The sequence below is a fragment of the Lygodium microphyllum genome, chromosome 8 (assembly GCF_053477565.2).
Source record: "Lygodium microphyllum isolate KBCC chromosome 8, Lygodium_microphyllum_v1.1.10, whole genome shotgun sequence".
In the NCBI taxonomy this organism is placed as follows: domain Eukaryota; kingdom Viridiplantae; phylum Streptophyta; class Polypodiopsida; order Schizaeales; family Lygodiaceae; genus Lygodium; species Lygodium microphyllum.
Genome location: NC_141142.1, coordinates 61,470,226 through 61,495,549, shown reverse-complemented (window position 1 = coordinate 61,495,549; position 25,324 = coordinate 61,470,226). Strand labels below are relative to the sequence as shown.

Sequence of the window (25,324 nt, the reverse complement as noted above, 5' to 3'; positions counted from 1 at the left end):
CGAATCGTGGCGGCAATTGGGATAGTAAAGTGATCACCATGTCTTTGGAGGAAATAGGCTTCCCCGTATTTTGAACCTGCATTTGAAGCTGCCGAAGCTTGTTGATGTGTTCTCGAAGCGAAGAAGACTTATTCACGGACAAAGTCCATATCTGCACCTCCAAAGAAACCCTCTTCATTACGATCATCTGGTTGTACATCTGGTCGAGTTCCAGCCATATCTCACGAGCCACCGTCAAGTGATTGATGTGAGCTATCACGGTTGTGGTGCAAGACAGAAATAGAAAAGATCGAATCCTGGCATTTAGTTTGTTCCAATGAGACTGTGCCTTGGTCAACTTTGCGTGAGTATTGGAAGAGAGTTTGGACTCATCCCTCATCGAGGGCTTGTTAATCTCCTCCATCACCAGTTCCGCCAAATCATAGGACTCCAAAATGGCCAACATCATCACCCGCCAGATACGATAATTGTCACCATCAAGCTTTTGATCCGATGGAAGAGCTGGTAGGACAGGCATCTTCCTGTCCATGATTGCATGGAACTCCAAATCAGTCTCTGTAGACATGTTAACCTTCAATACTTGCCCTTTGACTGTGAAAACGCAGCCTTCTAGGGCTGGTTCCTCCACTGCTCAAACCTTCTTCACCCGCCGGAGGCGATGAAAAGGTAAAATCTGCAATGGAAGGCCTCAAATGCAGCCTTCCTCCTCTTCAAACAGCAATAACCTGTAGCAAATTCAAACAGCAATCTCTCCCACCAAGTGATTGTTGTAGTACGTGCATTTTTGCTGTCTAGCAAGCTGTCTACGTTAGCAAACACCTCTCTTGTTATCGCCTCAGTTCCCTGACACTTTGGTAATCAGCATTTGGTGTTTTTTTGCACTCTGACCCTCCGACTGGTGGTCATAGCAATTGGGGTCCGTCTTCGATGGATGTCACTCTCCCATATTGCATTGCTTTGCTCTGTGCACTCTGACACTCCGACTGGTGGTCATAGCACTTGGGGTCCATCTCCGATGGATGTCACTCTCCGATACTGCATTGCTTTGCTCTTGGGCATTTTGTATACTCCAACATTTATTTACAACATTCATTCACTTCAGAGTTTCTTCTCTTTGTGTTTGTCTCTGTGTTTTAAGCTTTGAGTTTTTGCGTTTAGGGTTTGATTTTTGCTTGTCTTTGTCTGAGTTTGTGTTTCAGTCTTGGTTGTGTTGAGAAACCACTTTTTCAATTCATACACTTCATTTAGGGTTTTACACTGATAGCCCCAAAAAGGGCTGGTGTCCACATTTTTACCACTTTTTTAATGGGTGCCTACACAATGGTATGCCATCCTAGACAGCTTATGCCTATAAATAGGCAGTCACTTCATTTATTCTTCACCACCCCACCACTCTTTAGTCATTCTTCACCCCTCTTCCTTCATGATCAGATGCCTTCCTTCACTAGCACCTTCCACTGCCCTCAACCCCTTTAGGAGGATATTGCGGTTCATGGCTCATGGTTGCCTTCACCCTTCCTCTTCTACTTCAAATGCCTTGTTCCATCATTTAGGCCTTGCGTTTGAAGCATCTTCCACTTGACGTCACCATCATCTGCTTGGCATCAACACCCTTTTTCATCAGGCTCCACCTTCACCTGTGCTTTTGAGTGTGGAGATGTTCTCCTTTCTAGTGCAACTCTCAGCCCTTATGGGGGACACCCACACGCACTCATAGGGAAGTGCAAAATCCTTGCAACAATTGAAACGGAAAGCTTGCCTATCCTATTTCATGTTCCTCCAAATAGTGCTAGCTGTGGGAAAGAAACCCTCCTAGGGAGACCCTTCAAAAGGGCGACCAAATGTGAGGGTGACTATGTAGCACAGAGGATACACCTGACACTACCGGGTGTGAGGATAGTCACAACCTTTAGCAAAGGTGATATCCTCATCAAACCTCGAGGGAAAGGCAAGAAAGGTGCTGACATAACAGTCAAGCCTACAAACGAGGGCAAGGACTTGTTGGAAGAGTCGATACAAGCACAGGTCGAACAACGAGAACCAGTGAGTGAGGCCATGCCGGAAACAAGAAGGTCAAGAGACAAGGCCAAGGACAGGGTTTGGGCTCACAAAAATCGTAGAAGACCACGAAAGAAGCCTAAGCCTTATAGGCGAAGGCATCGATGGAGAGCTAGCACAACGCCGCAATGGATATCCAAAGCGTTGCTTCGTGCTCAAGGGTATTATGCAGGCAACCAATGGATTTGGGTACCAAAACCCCCTGCTAAACCTCCTCTATCAGCTGAAGGCCAGAGTGCCTCAAAAGCATGGCACAAGAGGAAATCTAAGAGAAACTCTAGGTCTCAAGGCAAGAAACCAAACATGATTGTTCGAAGGAAAGAACCTCAGCCTAGCATGCTGAATAGACAGATGTCATATGCAGCCATTGAGCACGCACAAAAATCGTTAGTGCCCAATGAGCCTTTGATTTCCCAAGGGGAGAACAAGCATCATAGGTACAACATTGCTCAAGGCAAGGCTGATCGCTCAACAAAGCAAATGGCACAATCGCCTAATAGCCTCGAGCAAATCATTCAGCCAGTGCCAAGTCCACCTATGAGTCCTAGGTCTCCTATATTCTCTTTTTCCAAACGAACACAGGAAGCACAGCAGCGGTTGTCAAGGGAAACTGCTCAATTCCAATCTCTATCTCCATCTAAGCTTCCAAATATCCAAGAGGTGGGACATGACGCCATCTGTAGCTCTCGACCCAAGGATATGCATGAGCAACCTAATGTGACTAGATCAACTCATGCTCGATCTATACAGATGAGTGCTCAAAGGGCAACAAAAGACACGACCACTTCTGATCGCCCTAGGGACTTGACACCGCAATCCACCAAGGGTAGCATGCCCACTAAACTAGCTGCTACTACTTCCAATCAGGGATCACAGCAGTCACTGCCCTTGGCCGTGACAATACCCTATGTGGAACGTGTCCTTAGAAGTTCACCTATGGAAGAGGCGTCGCAACCAACTTCCTCGAAAACTCCAGCACTTTCAAAGGGCCTAAAGCCTAGGCTGGAGGAGTTGAACTCAAGGGAGCTGGCAGAAGAGCTAGACCCTCTGAAACGGGAGGTAATTGGGCCCTCACAACCGGGCAAGGCTATTCAGCAAACCACGGCCATGTCCCATAAGGACACACTAGAGAAGGGAAATGCTGAGGCCCGACCAAGCACATCAACGGTCAATATAGCCCAGGCTCCTGAGTCGTTGAGAGAGGCACCTTCATTGACCAAGAAAAAGAGGAGAAAGCAGAGAAAACAACAACAGTTGCAGGTGGTTGTGGACCCCAAGAACATTGAGACGAAGGGCGCTGGAGAGCTGATGAATAAAGCATCGAGTCCATCCACCAATGAACCCACTGATGCCTCTCCTAATAGCGGTGAAACCTTAGACACATCCGTGTGTTCTGAAAAACCAAAGCAAGCGTTGCCATCAACAGTTGCTTGCAACAGTCTATTCACTGACAATAGAACTCACATTGATCAATCAAGAGTGGATATAATGTCATCACAACAGGGTGACAAATCTATACCAGTCACATCCAAGAAGAACCATGACAAAATTGCAGCAAAACCTCAGGAGAAACGTGAGAACCCCAAGAGCATAAGAAATCCTAGTGTTGACCAGTCTTGCTCATCTAGGCCTGAGCCCCTAGCCATGCTAAAGCCTAAGGAAGCTCTTAGAACTTTGCATGAGATAGCAACCGAGCAAGCCCTCGTTGAACATAGAAGTGTCGCAGAATGCTTAACTGAGCTGGAGGCTAAGCTCAAAGTGGTCGCGTGTATCTACGTCCTTGCGGACGTGGGCACGATCCCCAAGGAGCAGCTTGGAGATAACTTGACCTTTCCTCTATCATGGGAAGAACATGAACATCTTAACGGGTACTACGACAGGCTCCTGTATGAATAGATGCGACTCATCCCTGACGAGGAGGCTGACGAACTACGCTTAACCGTCATGTTCAATGAAGTGCTCTGCCGACCGAATCTCGTAGACATAGAGCTACTAAAGCGACTGTCAGCAGGCTAGAGTCAATTTGAGCAGCATTGGTGCGAAAGCCGCGTTGTAATGGCCGAACTAGGGGCTCAGATCATGACGGTCTCGGAAGAGCGATTGGCCAAATGGCGGTCTCAAAGAGACCCAACCTACGTGGCACCAACTTCCCTTCGAGTTCTCACTGACATTTGGGGTACGGACTTAGCTGGGACTAGGCTACAGGGCCCTTTGATTGATAAGGTTCTCACTGAGGAGGAGTTACATATTGCCAGTAGACTCGGTCAAGGTTCCATGCTACTCGACGTGGCAAAATATCTATCAGTATTAAGTCAGCTGTCACGAATACTAGATGCGTGTGCCACGCTCCGGTACAACCCCGAGTTCTACACTTGGTTCTTATCCTCGTAAAGTGACATGGATTCATAAATATGTATATAAATAAACATTGCTTTTTGTGTTCTCGTGTATAAACAATGCCAACACACACAAGTAATGATAGTCAAGCGCAGGGAGAAGAGTTGGTTCTAACAGGCTAACCTTCTCAAGTCCTCTTCTCATCACACATTTAAAAGCTGTGTGACCATTTCCACCTCCAAGTGAAGGGCATGCAACCCACGTTATCGCCATAGGAAGCCTTGACCAACAACACTGATGGTATAGACAGGGTGCAACCCCTTTCTATACACCTTTTTCCCTTTTTGGTCTATCCTTCCGAGGATGTGCCCTATCCCACTCCATGACAACCGGTCCACACAACTTAGCATAAGCCAATATTGGCTAATGGCTGGAGGCAAAACGAACATCATCATGGGGGCCATCCCTTTACGACGAAACACTGCATGCCTCACCCCTCCCCTTCTTGTCATATGCGCTTCATAAACCACACTAAAATCCCTTCCATGCAAACAGTTGTATCCTATATCAAGGTCTAACCCTTGGATTGCGTCTTGCAGGTTTCCTCTTGCGGCGGAACACATGGAGAATCATGGAGATCTAGCATGCAAAGACGCTCTGCGTAGAAGGCGGGAGCATGTGGCACGCGCCTCTCCACCGGAGCGCTATGTGCCCACCATCAAGAGGTATGCCAAGAAGCGAGGCCCTAAGCGACATTGCCCAGGGCGAAGGCCGAAGAATCCTCGAGTCAAGAAAGTCGAGACTCGAAACACGCAACAGGTGGCAGTACTAGTGGTACGCACTCCCAGCTCCCGCTCGGGCCCCAGATGCTTAAAGACAGAAAGGGCAGCTCGGGAAAGAGAAGAATTTAATAAATTATTTAAAGATATTCTGGAGACGGTAGCGGGCCGTGATTACACCATTCATGTCCCGGCCGACATGTTCCCTGCTCGCCCCCACGGGAGCCTCACACCAGCAGAGCCCCAATCACCCGGCCAACCAGACTCACCCCGCCTCGTACAAATCGAGTAGCCCATGATGCATAAAGGGCTTATCAAATGATAATTGGCCATAAATTTTTATTTTTAAAATGGTTAAGTATTCCCGACTTGTTAAGTGTTGACATGTTCCCGACTTGTATGAACTTTTCATATCTGCGTTTAATATATTTTACGCCTTTAACAAAGAAAAAGCTAATCAAGCGCAGGTGATAAATGTCTAAGTCAACACCATAGAATTCCGATAAGTGATGTCTCCTTGCATTGCACTGGTTTATTATAGTTGCGGCATATACAATGCATGTACTCTCATGAAGCGACAAGTGGATGCAGGATAATACAGGTCCTTGTGTGAAAATGTTCAATGCCCAATCACCGCAACACCAACAACCCCACAACGAGCCATGGCAAAGCCACGCTGCCGAAAGCACCCTTGCCAACCGCCCCCATTGCATGGTCCAAAGCACATTCATGGGACATGCTCTCTTTCTGGGTAAAACTCTATAGTTGGCTCACGACAGTCGTTACCTCACTTGTACCAACATCGAGTGTGTCGCAAGGGGGTTTGCAAAATCTCAAGTGTATCTCTTCATCTCAACAACAGTTCCTCCAGCATCAAGGCTGGTGACACAATCATCTCTGTAATATCCATCCTTCATAGCCTTTGGATCCCAACATTTCTCAATCCAAATGAAAGGCTAATAGCCTCAACGTATGGCATTGATTGTATTCATTTTTCCCACAAAAAAAAAAAGAAAAAGAGAGAGAGAGAGAGAAATAAAGAAAGAAAAAAAGAAAAAGAAAAAGAAAAAGAAGAAGAAGAAGAAGAAGAAAAAAAAGGGGGAGAAAAAAGAAAAAAAAAAGAAAAAGAAAAAGAAAGAAAGAAAAAAAAGAGCACACACGATCACGGCACCGCACCTAGGGGTTCTCAAATTAGGTACGTCTAGTGACCTTGGTCGGCTGGCTTCGTCCCTAATCCCCTAGCCCTTTGTACATCCCCCACAATTGTTCAGGGCACATTAAGGGCAGGACATACCTAGGGAGCTCGCCTCGCCTATGGTTAGACCTGTCACCCTGAACCACTTGCACAATTCTTTTGCACTAATCTCAATGCCATTACAATCCACAGTGGTAAGCAAGGCATGAAAGACAATGGAAAAGTACACCATACCTTTCACGCACTATAGGTAGTCACTAGCTACCAAGCGCTAGACATCAAGGAGCTCACTTATGCTACATGGCCTTGACAAGACCATAATGATGTCTCAAGCAATCTTCAAGTGTACTCCCCGTCTTCATCGACAAAATTTTCCATCAACTTAGCCCCTTGCTTCACTGATTGCTATACAAGGAACTAGGCTGATAGTCTTCTAACTAAGTAATACCTAAATATACACGTGTATACATTTAATATTCACACTATAACCTATACACGGTTTGGGTCCTCAAGTGCAGGACAATACTCCAAGCTTGCTTAGAGTTTGACCTGTCTCCCAAACTAATCAAAATATGTCTTGTGCACGATAAGAAGACTAGCACTACCCCTTAAGGAGAGACCACATGCGAGGTTTTCCAATTGCAGGTATAAGGTGTCGTTCGCTCTTCATCAAACTCTGACTACTTATCCCTTATCATCCGACAAGCTCGCAAAGAATCGTCATGTGCAGAATCCCCAACAAACTACCACTTATGCTGGCCATCAATGCAATCCCCAACACAAAATAGCCCTACCGCCAACTCCAACAACCTTCCACTAGCCACCTTGGCCACCAACAGGCCCCCAGGACCTTCTACCCCGCCACTACCAATACTCCTCCACGGAAACCACCGGCATCCTTGTCACCCACGTCTTCGGTGCATGCTACAGCCTGCTACCTACGACGGTGAGTGCCATGGGACTGGCACTCGTCTAGGAGGGGGGTAATGTTAACCCTCAAACGAATGAAGGTGGAAAATCTGGAAAAGCTAAACCTCAAACGAATGAAGGTGGAAAATCTGGAAAAGCTAAATAAGAAGACAAAGACAGAGGCCAAGGCAAAGAGAAATGGAAGACAAAGACGCACAAGGAGAAGAGTCCTAAATAAGGGAGAAAGGCGCACAAGGAAAAGCGCAAGTCAAAACTTTTGTAAAAGAGCGCAAGCGCATCATGGTTTAATTCAAGGAGCGCCGCCGTGCAATTTGTAAATGTAGATGGGCGGTGGAATGGAAGCTAGGAAGATAGAAGGACAATGGAAAAAAGGGCCTAGGCTACGGCCGGCCATGTAAAAAGGGGAAAAGGGGATGACAGCCCAAAAGGGATTTAGGGTTTTGTATATAAAGTTGAAAAGTGAATGAGAAGCTCATTCTTGTGTGTGGCCAAAAGTAGCTCTCCTCTTCTTCTTCTTCTTCTTGTTCTTGCTTGCTTGAGCTTGTGCTTGAGAGAGGGAGTGTGAGAGTGTGAGGGAGTGAGTGTGTGAGGGTGAGGGACCGAGGAGGAGAAGCTCTCCATCTTCTCCTCTCTTCTTCTCTTCTTTTCTCTTCTCTTGTCTTGCTCGCGGCAATGGAGCTTGGAGCGTGGAGCTTGAGGATGGAGTTTGCTTGAAGCTTGCACTTGGATCGTGGAGCCACCGGAGTGCGCGGGAGAGGAGGTAACTCGAACGGCACGGAGGTAAGCTCACTACACCCGTAGATATGGATGGCGCGTCGGTTATGTGAGAGGTAGCCATTAGTGCTCGGCTTGGAACGCTTGAAACAATAAGCGGTCCGTGGGTCTTGGCGGTTGAGTGAAAGCTCCCACACCACTATCTACCTACACTCCATTCCTTCCATCTCTTAGTGCATTGTTAGGGGGAACGCCACCCTTTAACATTGTACCTTCCACATACCACCCACTTTACCATATCCTTTCACTTTGAGACAGTTGTGATGGGCATCCCCCTCATTACCCTCAAATACTCACAGACCCCCCCACACAACCTTTTAGACGTAAGGATCTCTATCCTTTGCTTATGGACTATTGTCCCATATCCCTTGGGTCACTCCTATGCAAGGATTTTCATCCTCTACTCCTTGTATCCCTATCCCTCCACCATTGGCTCCACAAGCGGTTACCATGCTTATATCCAATCTGCCCTTGCCCACATTTGGATCCGCTATGTATACTTCTTGTATGCATTGTGGGCACTCTGGGATTACTTTCCAAGTGTACTCCACTTCACCTCTCTATCCTCGCTATCCACCTTACCCCCATTACATACTTTCTCAATCTCCTAGCACTACCACTCTTGTTGCAACGGCCAAGAATACCTTCACAGATAAGACTCGTTTTAATGGGTCGAATTTCACCACTTGGTCAAACTTCATGCAACAAGTGCTTGAATCTCAAGGACTTTGGGACCTTATCATTGGTACCAGATCCTCGATTAGCTCATCCTGATCATATCTGTCAATGGAGAGCTCGCAATGCCGTAGCCAATGTTGAGTTAATACAAGGGTTTCTTCCTGAGTTTCACTCTCAATTACAACATTTTCCCCTCGTATCTGACTGTTGGAGTCATCTCATTGACCGCTATGTAGCTCGAGATTGCACTTGCACTTGACATATCAATCTCGATTTTGAGCTTCAAGAGTTTTCCATTAAGGAAGGGGATGATTTGAAAGTCAAGTTGACTGAATATCTACGATTGGTCACTGAGTTTGCTACTATTGGCTCTCCAAAGCCAGATGATGATTAGGTCACATTCTTCTTGACAAGTTGCTTGGCAAATACTTCCATTTTATCAGTCACATTATCTCACTACTTAGATTGCTGATTTTCTACGAGTTCGAGTGTTAGTTATTGCATTATGTGAGGTTGCATAATCAAGTCCACAAGAAGTCCTCCCCACACATCCATTCAGAGGAGTGAGGGTTGGTTGTCTCTTCTTCGGGAGGGAAAACCAAAAGTAGCAAGAACTCGCAAGATGCGAAGGCAAGCCAAAACAAGGGTGACACCACTTCCTTCAAGGGAGACAAAGAAACACGACTCCTTTGGCAACAAATTCCTTAGAAAAATAGTTTTTGCATATACTACCAGAGATCAGTCCATGTGGACAAGGAGTGTCGTACCAAGGCCCATGGTCTTCCTCCTAGAAAACCATAGTAGATTGTTGCGACTGCCTCCACTTCCATTGGCCAATCTAGTGGGGCTACACTTCCTATTGTTGCACCATCTACTTCCTCTGTCTCAGTGGCTACTGGATATGTGGCATGCGCACAGCCTCGATAGCCTTTCTCCTTCATTACTCCTGAAGGATTGGCTAATTGGTTTGCTAGTGACTCACCTATTGCACTTTACGCATCTATTCCCAGGACATCCACTATACCTTCTAGGACCACTTACCCACCTTACCGTATGTGATGGTGGCCACTCACATAGCCTTTCTCTTTTTAGACTTCCGTTGCATACTTATATACTCATTGCATTGCACTTAGCTTTGCTTTCTTTTATTTCTAGTTTTGTTTTCTAGAGCATCTCACTACTCACCTCTGTGCTTGCAGATTTTCTATATATTTTGTAGGGTTTTTTATTTCCGTGTAGGGTTAACATGCAGGCTTGTACCAACCCTTCTTGAGTTGGAGAAAGGAGATGCACGCTGTTCCTTTCATGGTTTCATCTACTTGGAGTTTTGCTTTTCTACTAGTATGGAGGCTTCCCCTCTTGTGGAGGATCATGCAACATCTCTCTTGATGCTATCGTGGTGGCGACTTTTATCTTTGCTCTTCCAGTAGGGATGCTGTGAAGAAAATTGCTAGGGTTTGCACTGAGGAAACACAGAGTGTACGACCATGACAGAAACACAAAGAGACAAACATAGACACAGAAAGTAAAACTCAAACCACCCTAAACGCAAAACCCAAAACTCGAACACAAAAACTCAAACACAAATAGAAGAAGGGAGAGAAGAGCACAACTTTGAAGTGAATGAATGCTGTAAATGAATGTAAGAGAGTATAGTGTGCTCAAGGGTAGAGCAATGCTGGAGAGTGATGTCCACCGGAGATGGATCCCAAGTCTGTGACCGCCAATCAGAGTGTTTGAGGAGGTAGATGCTGTAAACGCAAGTGATAGCAGATGCTGATCAGCAAACGCAAACAGTAGGAGAGTGTGTGATGGCTGGCGGCTGTTCCATATAGCAAACACAGATCTGAAAATGCTGCAGGATGATGAACAGCTAACGCCTAGGCTGCACATGTGCAAATGCAGGCTGAAACAGTGTCTGATGTGGCTGGCGATGACTAGATGATCAGATCGTTGCAAATGATGATGTCACCAGTACAGCTAACGCCAACATGGATGAAGGCACCAGCAGCAGGAGAAAACACAGATGGAGTGGCAGCAGTCACGAGGGTTGGACAACCACATGGGAGGAGGCTGATGGCTAAAATCTACACGTGGAGTGAGAAACCTGCACATAAGGGATGGGCTGAATGGGGGGCAGCTTGTCTATTTATAGATGTTGAAAGGTGCCCCGAAAATTAGGGTTTTTGGGAGATCATTGAAACTCTCTCGGACCGCTCTCCTTTTTAGGGTTTTTCATTAATTAAGTGTGTTTTGGGATTGTTTAAGAATGCTAATCAGTTAAAAAGCGTGTTTTAGCTCAACATCCTCTCTCAGGCCCAAAAGCAAGCCGCTTTGATTTTTACTTACCCCAAGGCGTTTCATCCCAAAGCAGCCAGGGCATCGAAAAAAGGATACAGGGCGGTTGCCCAGTGGCCTACCAAGACTACAGAGGCGATGGTTGTCTTACCAAGGGAGTCCAAGTAGTCACCCTAGAGAAGATAGGGCATCGGAAAAAGGGTGTATGTCGGTTGCCCAGTGGCCTACCAAGCCCTACAAAGGCGGATGGAACCACATTGACTTTTTTTTTTTTTGGGTTAAAAGTGAGTTAAATTTTATGGGATGTGTTCGATTGAGTAACAGTGACCAAGAAGACGGGAGTAGGGAGGGTACACCCAACACATCACAAAACAGTACAAGCTTACCCATCCACTCAAGGGTGTCAATGACCAGGAAAAATAGGTGATGAGGTATCCATGTGGTGGAGTATGGTGGTGTGGTGACAACAGCTGCCGGTGGAAACAACTTAGGATCCGCTTAAGTGGTGCTCTGCACAATGAGATACAAAGTATGCTACAAGCTGAAGAATGGTCATGCAACAGGTGTCACTTAGACAATGTCCCTCTTGGGAAAATTGTTCACTTTCCCAAGAGCCCTAGTACAAAGATGATGAAATCATACAATGCAAATGGGAAGGTACAATAGGGGGGGAGAAGCCGATGTCAAAGGCAAAGTGATGAAGCCTGTGGAATACCAAGAAGGGTAGGAATCCCCTCTCAACCTGGATGTAGATGCCGAAGAAGGAAGAGAAGCTTGATGTCGGTCTTTGTGTGGTGCCGAGAACCATAAGGAATGGAAGAAGATGATGAAGATTAAGTGGATGAAGCACCTTGTTGGAAGAGCAAGGTAGAAGTCACTGCCGTGATAGCATTGAGAGAGATGTTACACAATCCACCTTAGGAGGGGAAACCTCCATGCTAGAAGAAGAGCAAGTACTTCTAGGATGATGAAACCATGAAAGGCACAGTGCGCATCCCCACGTCTCTAGCCCAGGTAGGACCAAAGCAATCTGTAAGTTAGCCCTATATTGAAAGACACAACCCTGTAAAAGAGATGAGAATCTGTAAACATAGAGGTCAGTGGTGAGATGCTCCAAAGAACAACATAAGAGAGAGAAAATCTAAGTGAAAAGACAATGCAATGAATATGTATTTGTGTGAGTAAATGTAGCGGAAGACTTAAGAATGGAAAAAATATAAGGACAATGAATCCTATGGGCCTGACTCTGAGAGTATGAAAAATGGATGCTAGAGTGATCTCAGGTATCCTAAAGGACCTAGAGACATGCTAGTCTAAGAAGGTGTCTACGATCGCGTATGTCTAGTGGCTGGACTTTGCCAAGGGAATGCCTGACGAGGTGGAGAGGAAGGGGAGATGGATATATGAAATGCAACAGGATTAGGACCTGTAGACCAATTAGCTAGTCCCTTAGGGGTAGTGAAAGAGATTGTTTGCTGCTCGAGCCACATGTCCAACAGCAACAACGGGTGCTAAGGAAGTAGATGAAGCATGAGTGGAAGGCGTAGCCCCACTGGATTGTGCAGTCACAGCGGTTGGTTGAGGCTTTTTAGGTGGAAGACCTTGGGCCTTGGAGCGACACTCTTCATCCACATGGCCCGGTCTCTGGTAGTGTGTGAAAAACCAGTTTTTCTTAGGGAGTTGTTGCCAGATAGGTCTAGATTCTTTGGTTCCATTTGAGGAAGAGGAGTCACCCTTTGATTGGCTTGCCTTTGCATCTTGCCAATTCTTGCTAGTGTTGGATTTCCCTCTCAAAGAAGAGGCAACCAACTCCCTCTGGTCGGAATAAGGTTGTGATGAGGATTTCTTATGGACTTGATTATGCAGCCTCGTGTAATGCAAGAACTAGCACTCAAACTTGTAGAAGGTTGGCAATTGAGGCTGTGAAATGATGTGCTGAATGAAATTGAAGTATTTTTTGGGCAACTTATTCAAGAAGAACGTAACCTGATTGTCATCCGACTTTGGAGAGCCAATAGTGGTGAACTCTCGGCGAGTGACCGCCTATATTCATACAACTTGACTTTGGAGAGTCAATAGTGGTGAACTCGGCGAGTGACCGCCTATATTCATACAACTTGACTTTCAGATTATCCCCTTCCTTAATAGAGAACTCTTGAAGCTCAAAGTTGAGATTGATTTGCTGAGTACGATCTTGGGCCGCATAGCGGTTGAGAAGGTGACTCTAACACTTGGACGTGAGTGGGAAGTGTTGCAAGTGAGAGTGAAACTTAGGAAGCAATCCTTGCATCAGCTCAACATTGGTTGTGGCATTGCAGGCTCTTGATTGACGGATGTAGTCAGGGTGAGCTAGTTGAGGGTCCGGGCATAGCCTCTAGACCAATGACGAGGTCCCAAAGACCCTGAGACTCAAGCAATTGTTGCATGAAATTCGACCCGTTAAAACGAGTCTTATCCGTGAAGGCATTGTTGGCCGTTGCAACAGGAGTGGTAGTGCTCAAAGATGGATAGTATGAAAAAGTGTAATGGGAATAAGATGGGGGAGTGGAGTGCACTTGGGAATGGGCCCTAGAATGCCCACACATGCGGGTATTGTGCAAGGTGGATCCATAGGTAGGGATGGGTGGACTAGACATGGGCATGGTAGCCACATGAGTAACCCAAGGAGGTGGAATGGGAACACATGGAGTAGAAGATAGGAATCCTTGTGTAGATGTAACCCAAGGAGAGTGTGAAGACGCACCATAAGTGGAGGATGGAAACCCCTATGTGTGAGTGTTTATGTGAGATGTGAAGCTGGGGATAGTGAGGGGGATGCCCATCATAGTTGTCCTAGGTGCTAAGGGTGTGCTCATTTGCGGAAAGGCGAGAGGCACTGTGTTAAAGGGTGGCATTTCCCCTAACGAAGTACCATGGTGCAAAGAGGTAGAGAATGGGGTAGAGAAGGAGAAGGTGCTAGGAGCGGAGATGGAAGATCCAACCCCCAGTGTGTGTGAAGCGGATGTGGAGTGTAATCCGAGATTTTGGAAAGATGATGAGAGGTAATCAAGGTGTGATATAGAAGAGGGTGGGATGGGAGGGAATTGAGAAGTGTGTGCTACATGCTCAAATGAAATAGAGATGTACCTGAATTTCGTCTGCTTCGAGAGCCCCCTCTATTTAAGTTCACATACGCAAAGCCATCCGGATCATGTACCTCAAAAGAAGAAACATGCAAGGGTTTTGATTCATGCAACTCAAAAGGATTGTACAAACCTGACATTGAACCTAGCTAAGATGATGAAGATGGATCGCCAGACGTTCCGAATGCCGTATATCCTCCATGATCGGAGAGATGGCTAGCATCACCAACCGGTCCAAATGTGGTAGTAAAATTGGTAGGAGGGGTGTAAACATCACCGTACTTGTTGCGATAGTACTCCTCAAAGTCCTCCCCTGTCATGTTAGTGAAATATGGAATAGGAGTAGAAAAAGAAAGTGAGGGTGAAAGTGGAGTGTCATCCTTCTCACCGAGTCCATAATGCCATTTCAGGGCCTCTAGTGATGGAGAAGCCTGATAGGATATCATAGGAATTGGAGAAGAAGGTGTTTGGGACATTGTGATTTGGTTACGAGTCGTATTGTGTGCCTCGCACAAAGACTAACTCTCCACAATATCCGCAGGATATTCTTTACAAGAGCACTGGCTCTGATACCATGTGAAGAAAACTGCTAGGGTTTGCACTGAGGAAACATAGAGTGTATGACCATGACGGAAACACAAAGAGACAGACACAAACACAAAAAGAAAAACTCAAACCCTAAACACAAAACTTAAAACTCAAACACAAACAGAAGAAGGGAGAGAAAAACACAACTCTGAAGTGAATGAATGATGTAAATGAATGTAAGAGTGTACAATGTGCTCAAGGACAGAGCAATGTCAAAGAGTGATGTCCATTGGAGACGGATCCCAAGTCTGTGACCATCAGTTAGAGTGTCTGAGGAGGTAGATGTTGTAAAAGCAAGTGATAGTAGATGCTGATCAACAAACGCAAACATTAAGAGTGTGTGTGATGGTTGGCGGCTGTCACATACAGAAAACACAGATCTGAATATGCCGTAGGATGATGAATAACTGACGCCTAGGCTGCACAGGTGCAAATGCAGGCTGAAACTGTGTCTGATGTGGCGGGCAATGACTGGATGATCAGATCACAGCAATGATGATGTCATCAGTAGCTAATGCCAGCATGGATGAAGGTGCCAGCAGTAGGAGCAAACACAGATGGAGTGGCAACAATCACGAGGGCTGGACAGCTACGTGGGAGGAGGCTGATGACTGAAATCTGCATGTGGAGCGAGAAACCTGCACACAAGAGATGGACTGAATAGGGGGTAGCCTGTCTATTTATAGATATTGAAGGGCACCCCAAAAATTAGGGTTTTTGGGAGACCACTGAAACTCAGACCACTCCCCTTTTTAGGGTTTTTCATTTATTAAGTGTGATTTGGGGTTGTTTAAGAATGCTAATCAGTTGAAAAGCGTGTTTTAGCTCAACAGATGCTTTATTAGTTTCATCCACATGGTTCTTAGTACCATATGAAGATTGACATCCTTAGGCTTCTCTTACTTCTCTTCGGCATCGACATCTAGGTTGAGAGAGAGTTCCTACCATTCTTGGTATTCTATAGGTTTCAGTAAATGTCTTCAACATTGGCATTTCCCCCCTGTTGTACCTTCCCCATGCATTGCATGATTTCATCATCTTTGTACTAGGGCACTTAGGCAAGTGATAATTTCTCCACGAGGGACATTGTCCAAGTGGCACTTGCTAACGTGAGCATTCTTCAGCATGTAGTATACTATGCATTCCATTGTGTAGAGCACCATTGGACGGATCCTAAGCTATTTCCACTGGCGGATTATACCACCATTATTCTTCACATGATATTTCATCTTCTTTCCCTCGTCATTGACATCCTCTAGTGGTTGGGTAAGCTTGTACTGCTTTGTGATGTGTTGGGTGTACCATCCCTACTCTCATCTTCTGGATCACAGTTACTTGATCGGCCACCACCCTTAAAATTAACTTTACACTTCCAAGAAAAAAAAAAGTTCTATGTGGCTCCATCCGACTTTGTAGGGCTTGGTAGGCCACTAGGTAGCCAACGAGAGCACCCTTTTTTTGATGCCCTGTTCTCTCTGGGGTGACTACTTGGACTCCCTTGGTAAGATATGCATCGCCTCTGTAGTCTTGGTAGACCAGTGGACATCTGATGTGCACCCTTTGTCCGATGCCTTGGTTGCTTTGGGGTGGGACACCTTGAGGTAAACATTGCCAGATTTTCCTTTTAGACTTAGTTTTGGGCCTAAGAGGGGGTGTTGACCTACAACATGCTTTACAACTAATTACCATTTTCAAACAGTCCCAAAACACAATTAATAAAAAAATACAAATTTGATGCGTGGATCGAGAGAGTTTCAATGGTCCCCCAAAACCCTAATTTTTTGGGACACCCTTCAACATCTATAAATAAACATGCTGCCCACCATTCAGCCTCATCCTTTTGTGCAGGTTTCTCACTCTATTGTGCAGATTTCAGCTATCAGCCACCTACCATTTGCTGTCCAGCCGTCACCAACTGCAACTCATCACTATTGAGCCCTAGGCGACCTATTTTCAGCCATCACCCTATTGTTTGGAGGTCTCCATCTATTGTGTCATTATAGCACCTGATTAGCCTACATTTTCAACATCTAGTGCTAGCTAATAGGCTATTGTCATCTCTCCCACCAAGGGACTGCTGCAGTTTTTGCATTTTTGCTATCCAACAGGACTTCTACATGAGAAACATCTCTCCCACCAAGGGATTGCTGCAGTTTCTGCGTTTTTGTTGTCCAGCAGGCTGTCTACATGAGCAAATACCTCTCCTATTGTCGCCTCAGTTCCTTGACACTTTGATGATCAACATTTGGTGTTTCCCACACTTCGACACTTCACTGGTGGTCACAACACTTGGGGTTCATCTTCGGTGGATGTCACTCTCCAATACTGCATTGCTTTGCCCTTGGGCATTCTGTACACTCTTACATTCATTTACAACATTCATTCACTTCAGAGTTTCTTCTCTCTGTATTTGTCTCTATGTTTGAGTTTTGAGTTTTTGTGTTTTGCGTTTTGCATTTAGGGTTTGAGTTTTGCTTGTCTTGATTATACATGTTGTGTTTCCTTAGCGCAAACCCTAGCATATCTTCACATAGGCCATTCTTTAAGGGCGAATGTTTAATATGAGAGCTCATGGAATGCCAAACCATGTAAGATGAATCAATGTGTAAGAAAGGCTACATAGTACAATCCCAAAGATCTTAGTGTGTGTACAATCTGTTTCGAAATCCAAGAGAGGGTTTCTACAGTAGATACAACTTGCTGCTCTAATGGTTGGCTACATCTTGCTGTCCAAGGAGCTACAGCTATGATACAAGAAATGGGTTCCCATCCATGAAAACAACCTAGAACTCACTTTTTTTGAGAAAAGTTTGGAGTAGAAATGATGCTCATATGCTGCCATATAATATGGAATGAGATGCTCCTTGATTATCCTTATACATGTAAGGTAATCCTTTGTCCACGACCTAGTACAGCTCCCAAGTCACTAGTATATCTCTATCTATTCCATGAATAATTAGTCTAAGAGCCTCCTTTCATACATCCTAGGTTCTTGAGTGTTTTCAAGTGCAGTATCAATGTGTCTCCTTTACCATTCCACCCGAGTCTAGGTTAATGGAATCCCAATATCTCTAAGTAGGATCTGTTGAATTTCTAGCACAATAATCCATAATAAGAGGTACATATTCCTAGTTTTTCTCCAAGAGAAGAAATAAGAGATGCCTTGTCTTTGTCAGTGCTGATAGGCACATAAGACTGCCACAATGGTATGGTCTTGCAAGACCACCACAAGCCACCCAAACCTAATAGTTCAGTGGTTGGTAACATGGCATCACTCTCATGAGACACTTCTCCCATGGTAAGAGAGTGCAGGATGTGAAGAAAACTGCTAGGGTTTGCATTGAGGACACACAGTGTATGACCACGACAAAAACACAAAGAGACAAACACAGACACAGAGGGCAAAACTCAAACCCTAAACGCAAAACTCAAAACTCAAATATAGAAACTCAAACACAAACAAAAGAAGGGAGAGAGAGAACACAACTTTGAAGTGAATGAATGCTGTAAATGAATGTAAGAGTGTACAATGTGCTCAAGGGCAGAGCAATGTCGGAGTGTGACATCCACCGAAGACGGATTCCAAGTCTATAACCACCAGTTGGAGTGCTGAATAGTGAATGGCAGCAGGGTGGTCACCAAAACACAGCAGTCTGGAGGCTAGAAACTGGTAAACGCAACAGTGTACCACCGATCAGAGGCTAGAAATTGTGCACAGTCTGTTTTAAGCAGCAGGCTGAAACAATGTCTGATGTGGCTAGCGATGATTGGATGATAAAATTGCAGCAGATGATGATGTCGCCAATAGCTGACGTCAACATGGATGAAGGCGCCAGCAGCAAGAGCAAACACGGATGGAGTGGCAGTAGTCTTGAGGGGTGGACAACTATGTGGGAGGAGGCTAATGGCTGAAATCTGCACATGGAGTGAGAAACCTGCACAGACGGAATGAGGCTGAATGGGGGCAGCCTGTCTATTTATAGATGTGGAAGGGCGCCCCAAAAATTAGGGTTTCCACTAACTCTCTCGAACTGCTCCTTGTTTTAGGGTTTCCATTGAACTCTCTTGAACCGCTCCCCGTTTTAGGGTTTTACTCTAAAAGAGCATTTTTTAGAGTGTTTTGGGGCTGTTTAAGAGGCTAATCAGCAAGTAATGCATGTTTTAGCTCAACACAGGATGTCACTTTCACTTGTGAATGCCACCAGCGTCAAAAGGAGTATTCAGCTCCAACCACAAGGCTTACCCACAAGGCCTCAAATTTTGAAGAAGGCATATTTAAAAGAAAGAGGTGGGGGATCCCTTTTTTCTATCTACTACTGTAGACCTGACCTTGGTGTGAAGGATTTGGATGAAACCAAGGGGACCTGATGAGAATATGATAACTCACAGAAGTTTAGTTGGAAGAAGGCTGGGCCCTGCCTCTTTGCAATCTCTGAATCTTCTGATCTACCATCATTACCTTCTTTACATAATGCATAATCTGAATGCGGTGGTTTGAGACTTGTCTCTGGTCAATGGATATCAATTTCAAGTTGTGAGCACATAATAGCTCAGTAGACAAGGGTGCAAGCTAGTTGCACATGTTCCCCTTTCACACCTTGCAAATTTACCATTATGACTTACAAAATGGGCATCATTGCACCATTAAATTCTTTCAGAAAATCAAAAGTCTTCCATGAACCCAAGATGGGCAGTATTACAGCAAAAAGTTCCACTGGAACTTAATGTTGACATGATTTTTCCTGCTTCATGATGGTCCAGAAATTACAAACAAAGCAACTAGGTGTTCTGAGTAGGTTGGAGCTGACTTCTGAAACAAGCAATAATCATCAACCTCAAAATCACCATGAACCACATGAGTGAGCCTCAAGAAGGTGACATGCTCAAATGATGAGTCAGCTCACCATTTCTAGACAGTTGTGATTGATGCTATGAATTTTGGCTAGAGGATTTATATGCACCTGGCTGATGGCCGCGACTCATATTCAAACATTTGTAAAAACATTGATTAGGTGCTGCCAGATTACTAAGACTTATTTAATAAGATTTAGTCTTTTTAGCCAGTCAATTGTGTAAGACTTTCACACGTCTTAGCTTTCTTGGTAAGTCAACAGTTTGAAGTACATAATCAGTCTTATCAGCCAGTGGATTAAGGAATCTCTCAACCCTTTGTATTGTCTATGGGTTAACTTTTGGACCAATTCATCAGGTTAATGTGATCCTTTGGGTGATTATATTACCTACGTGGCTACACAGCACTTGTGATGCTTACATTGAGGGTGTCATGACGTGGGAAATAAGAAACTTCTCTCAAAGTTCTGCTCAAATTAAAGTTTGCCTGTATCAGAATTATCTAGATTATTAAACACATAGTGCAGGTTAGGCACCCAGTACATGATAATATGTTCACATTCTAAAACTTTCTTTTTTGTAGTTCTATTCAACAGGTTTTGATAAGACCTCACAAACTTTGGATTTATAGAAGTTTTTCAAGGATACCTTTGACAACTCTAGGAAAGTATACAATTGGAGATAATTTTGGTATGAGTATGACTATGAGCTCTGCTTCAACACGCTCACAGAGACATTCTACTTACGGAGATGAGCAGCTGTGGAAAGTTTGTGACCGTTTAGCAGATAAGGAAGGCTTTCGGCACAATATATATTGGGTTACAGGGGAACAATACCGTGGCTACTGGAGTCATAACAAGAAGGAAGGTAATTGAAATGCCTTATAGCTTTGATGAACAGGCATCTCCATTTGGGACTAATAAAGATCATGTGATGAGAATGAACTTGACATCCAATGCAGGCCATCTAAGTGCATATGCAAACCGACACAACCATAGTCTCCAAAACTCCCACACTTTTTGCTCTAGTAGGAAGTTATGCTTTGGCCTATCGAAAAATAGAAAAATCAAATTTAAAAGATTATTGAGGAATAAAAGGTAGCTGTGGCTTTTTAATTTGAATGTTATAGACAGGCCATGCTTCTTGACTAAACTAGACTTATCATGACTTTTGACTTGGTCTCTCTTTGAGAGGATGCTTTAACATTCATTTCAGCTTTGGTTCATTCAATCCATTCATGGCAGTGATCACATGCTCGTGTTTTCTCATAGAACCAAGAAGTGGCCATCTTACATTATTGGCTATTAAAAAACAACTGAATGGAATAATAGCAGGAGCAATTGTAAGAGCCTGAAACCCATTTTTTCAAGTAGAACTCAATGGTCAAAGCAGCTCTTCTGGAGTAGCTCTTCCTGCAACTTCAGTACATATCCTGAAACAGACTTATTGGTAGTTAAGAAGCTGAAAGCAGGCTTGATGCACATCAGAGGTAGTGAAATCTTCCAAATGACATGCAGATAAGTTCCAACATGCTGAGGAGGCGAGAAAATATGGGGCATTCAGTTTTCCTGATGGATTGCTAGGAATTAGAGAGAAGGATAGCTAATCTTGCATGGCAAACTCAGAAGCAACTCCTTGAAACCCACAACCCTTTCCAGCAGTAGATGTCCCCTCAAATTACAAACATGCTGCAGACAGCCCCATTAAATAATTTTGTCCACTGAGCCTTTGATCACAAAACAACTCCTTTAGAATGTTCGACATTCCCAATAACAACTCATAACAAAAGGCACAATGTGATCAAAATCTTGGTGAAAAGTATCGTGTTGTCACAAGACCAAACACCAAATGCTTCTTTAGAATTTTTTGTTTTCTGATACGAAACTTCTCTAGTTGCAAGGACTATTTCTTGATAGAGAGAGGGGCATAAAAAATGAATGGACAGTGAAGAGAGAATGAATGAGATGAACAAGGCTCCCAAGGTCTAAATCTCAAGTGCAAACTACTCAAGTGTGTGAGACTATAAATAAACAATGGATGAGCAACTGGCCACCTAGAAATGGAGGAAAACATGGCCAACTTACAAGGGAACAAAATACGTATGGCCTTGACACGTGGCAAATTGGTGCCCAGGATTGGGGCACAATTGCACTAAGGTGTCCATGATATGGAGCTGGATTTAAACTCAACACCCTCTCTCAGCAGCGTATTAGGAAATAAGAAACCGAATGTGCTGAGGGGCTACAAATGACATATGTACACTGATATGAGGGATAAAACATGGTCCCCCTCTCAACCAAAGAAAAGTACAAGCATGTTGGTCCAATTACATGTACAAAAGATCCCAAGGCTGCCAACAGGTAATGCCTTGATGAAAGCATCTGCTATATTGTCCCACATAGAGCTGTGTAGAGACACACTCTAGTGCAAGGGTTACTAGCTCGATCTACTCACAAAGAAAATGGTATTAGATCCCAATGTGATTGATCCTCAAATGGAAGAGGTTCCAAGAAACCTCAAACTAGAATCCTTGATCAGGCTGAAACCGAAATAGTAAGTGGATAAAGCCTTACACAAGATGGAATAGAATGTGAAGATATACTAGGGTTTGCATAGAGAAAACATAGCATGTATGAACATGACTAAAACACAATAAATTCAAACAAAAATGCAAACACAAAAGGGAGAGAGAAGTAGAATCTGATGAATGAATAAATACTGAATATAATTAATATGAATGAGTGAAGAAGATTATGATAACCACCAATGCTCGTGGGAGCAGGCTGAGGTACTGGAGAGTGACGTCCTCTGTGTACAGATCCGAGTGCAGCTATACCATCAAATCTGGAGTAGATGAAGCAGACTGGAGTTGAGTTTGATGTCATATAGTAGCCAAGGGCCAGTTTTTGAAGAATATGACTCCCAAACTGATTCAAATGATGAAGAGCTGATCTGGGACAGCAAAACAAAGATTTGTAGAGCCTGAATCAGGAGTCCGAAGTAGTTAGTGGCATGATGCAGCTGAAAATCCCACCTGGCAGCTTGATACAATTAGAAAGAGCCAAAGAAGCATCGAAGGAGGAAGAAGAGGAACGAAAGCTGGAGTAACAGGAGGAGGAGGATATAGCCCTAGCCATTAGAAAATCGGTGGAGCAACACTCAAGAGTAGAAGTGTTGGCATTGATGAGCCCTAACTTGGGAAGTTCTTCACAAGCAGGCACCAGTGCAGCAGGACCTTATGACAAGGCCACCAGTTATGGGCAAGGGTAAGGCTCCAACAGAATCACCCCATCCTTCACTAGTAGCAACCACATCACCCATCCTAGTCCCCATAGCGGAATTGGCTAGAAGCAGACTAAAAAGTATGGTTTATGAGCTTGCTACACAAGTTACCGCACTCTCTTAGGCGAGATCAGAAGAAGCTATAGCCACTGGTACTAAAAGATCAACAGTTACATATGTAAGTTCGCCTGCTGATGAAGGGTCAAATAAGGACAACAGATCAGGTTGCCAACTGTCTAGAATGAAAAATGCAGCGGTTGAACAGGTCGCAATGGCTAGAGAACCCACAATAGGCAGTGGCAGCAGTCAATGATGTGCTGGCAGCAAAAACGCAGGCCACAATCAGGCTGGCATTAGCTGGAGGATGGCCACAAACAGGTTGGCAGCAGCCTTTGAGACTGATGGTGATGTCTACAAGCAAGGATATACCTCTAGATGATGGTAGATGGAAATGGTGACAATTGTGAACCCAAGGGTGACAAAGGGACGTTGAGTGATGTGCATGTGCACATTGAGTCCCTTTTATGGAACTAGTTCGAGACAGAAAAAATCTAAGGTGTCATACAATTGTCTAAGATGTTGTATCAAATGGCTAAAATGTCTTATTGGGGCTGTTTTATAAGCCAAAAAACTCCAAAGAAATATGATAATTAAGGAGGCATATTTAAGTTGCTCTAGACTACCTCTTAAGCCCAAAGAGGGAGACCAAGGAGAGTGAAGAGATAGCTCATTAGCCTTGACCCAAAAGGTCCTCTGAAGATATGCTAGGGTTTGCGTTGAGAAAACATAGCATGTACTACCAAGACTAAAACACAAAGACCTAGACATAGACAAGCAAAACTCAAATCCTAAACGCAAAACGCAAAAACTCAAAACTCAAACACAGAGATGACATAAAGAGAAGAAACTCTAAAGTGAATGAATGTTGTAAATGAATGTAAGAGTGTACAGAATGCCCAAGGGCGGAGCAATACAGTGTTAGAGAGTGACGTCCATTGGACATGGATTCCAAGTGTAGTAACCACCGGTCGTCCATGAGAGAGTGCTGAATAATGAAGGGGAGCAGGCTGGTCACCAAAACACAGTAGTCGGAGGCTGAAATTTAGTAAACGTAGTAGTGTTACCACTGGAGGAAGGCTGAGAACTGATCATCCGAGGTAGAGAATTGCCAGACAACACGTGATGGACCACAGTTGGTGATGGGTTGAACGCAGATGATAGGTGGTTAATGGCTGAAATCTGTACAATAGAGTGAGAAACTTGCACAAAAGGATCAGGCTGAATGGTGGACAGCCCGTCTATTTATAGATGCTGAAGGGTGCCCCAAAAAAATTAGGATTTTGGGAGACCACTAAAATTCTCTCTAATTGCACACCAAATTTACATTTTTCATTAATTAAGCGTGTTTTGGGGCTGTTTGAAAATGCTAATCAATTGTAAAGCATGTTTTAGCTCAATAGGTTCTACCCCTAAGAGACCAAGGCATTGGGCTAAGGTTGTCACTCTAATTATTGCCCAAGGACCTATTAGATTGCAAAGGCGATGGATATCTTTTGAGTCACCTAAGTGAATGGGACAACTTTTTTTTTTTGGACAATGGCTTCTTAGTTCATACAAAAGTAACACCCGATAATACATAACCACAATCAAGGGTGTTGGTGTAGAGGAATAGAAGTAAATGGTACTATATGTAGTGTAGGTGGTAGCTACTCAGGATCCTAGGTGAGTGATGGATTCATTGTGTAAGGGCATTACTTAACAAGCTAATTGGCATTGTGTTAGGCACCATGGTAATGTTATGGGTTACGATACTGGGATCTATTCCCTTAAGTTCCTTGAGTGACCATGTGAACACATCCTTGAACTCTTGGAAGAGATGCACAAGATTAGTCTCCTTGTCCTCAGTAAGATCGTCGACAATGAAGACAGGTCTAGATTTGTTGCCTCAGCATCTAAGTTGATCTCTTTGACTTTGGCAGGACCCAAAATAGGCTTGCTAGTTTGTCCCTCCTGTTTAGCCCCAAGCAATACTACTATTTGATCTCCTTTTCTGAATCTAGTGAATTGCTTAGGGAAATCTTGCAACTTTTTCTGTTTTTTGGCATTGGTGTTTGTTGCCTTCTTTCTCCTCTCCTCCTTTAACCTTTTGCGCTGTAGTGGACTGGAAGATCTGCCGCCTTGGTGCGTCAAGTTTTAGGCAGAGAAGGAATTTCTAGGTCGCTATCTCCGATTTGGAGTTAAAATCATGGCCTTTGCTAGATGAGGGTGTTTCTTGCGGTGGTCAGAACTCAGAAGCGATTCTGACTTCAGACAATGCTACTGAATTGGCTTGGCTAAGGCTTGCTTGTGCATAATCTAATACTTCTAAATATTCTAGCCAAGTCCCACAATCCATCTTGACTCCATCAACAAGTCCGGTCATAATCCATCTT

At 44.3% G+C, this 25,324-nt stretch overlaps 1 protein-coding gene across 5 annotated transcripts in view; it reads left to right on the top strand.

The window, feature by feature from the left end:
- The window catches only part of LOC148032370 (uncharacterized), a 117,427-nt gene that overhangs the window by 6,876 nt on the left and 85,227 nt on the right, over positions 1-25,324 (top strand). For 4 of the 5 annotated variants that reach the window (XM_087683020.1, XM_087683016.1, XM_087683017.1 and 1 more), the window contains exon 2: positions 20,194-20,477. In XM_087683020.1, coding sequence (XP_087539146.1) covers positions 20,194-20,477 — 284 coding nt within the window. The remainder of the gene's footprint in view (positions 1-20,193; positions 20,478-25,324) is intronic. The other variant, XM_087683018.1, reaches the window with a different exon arrangement.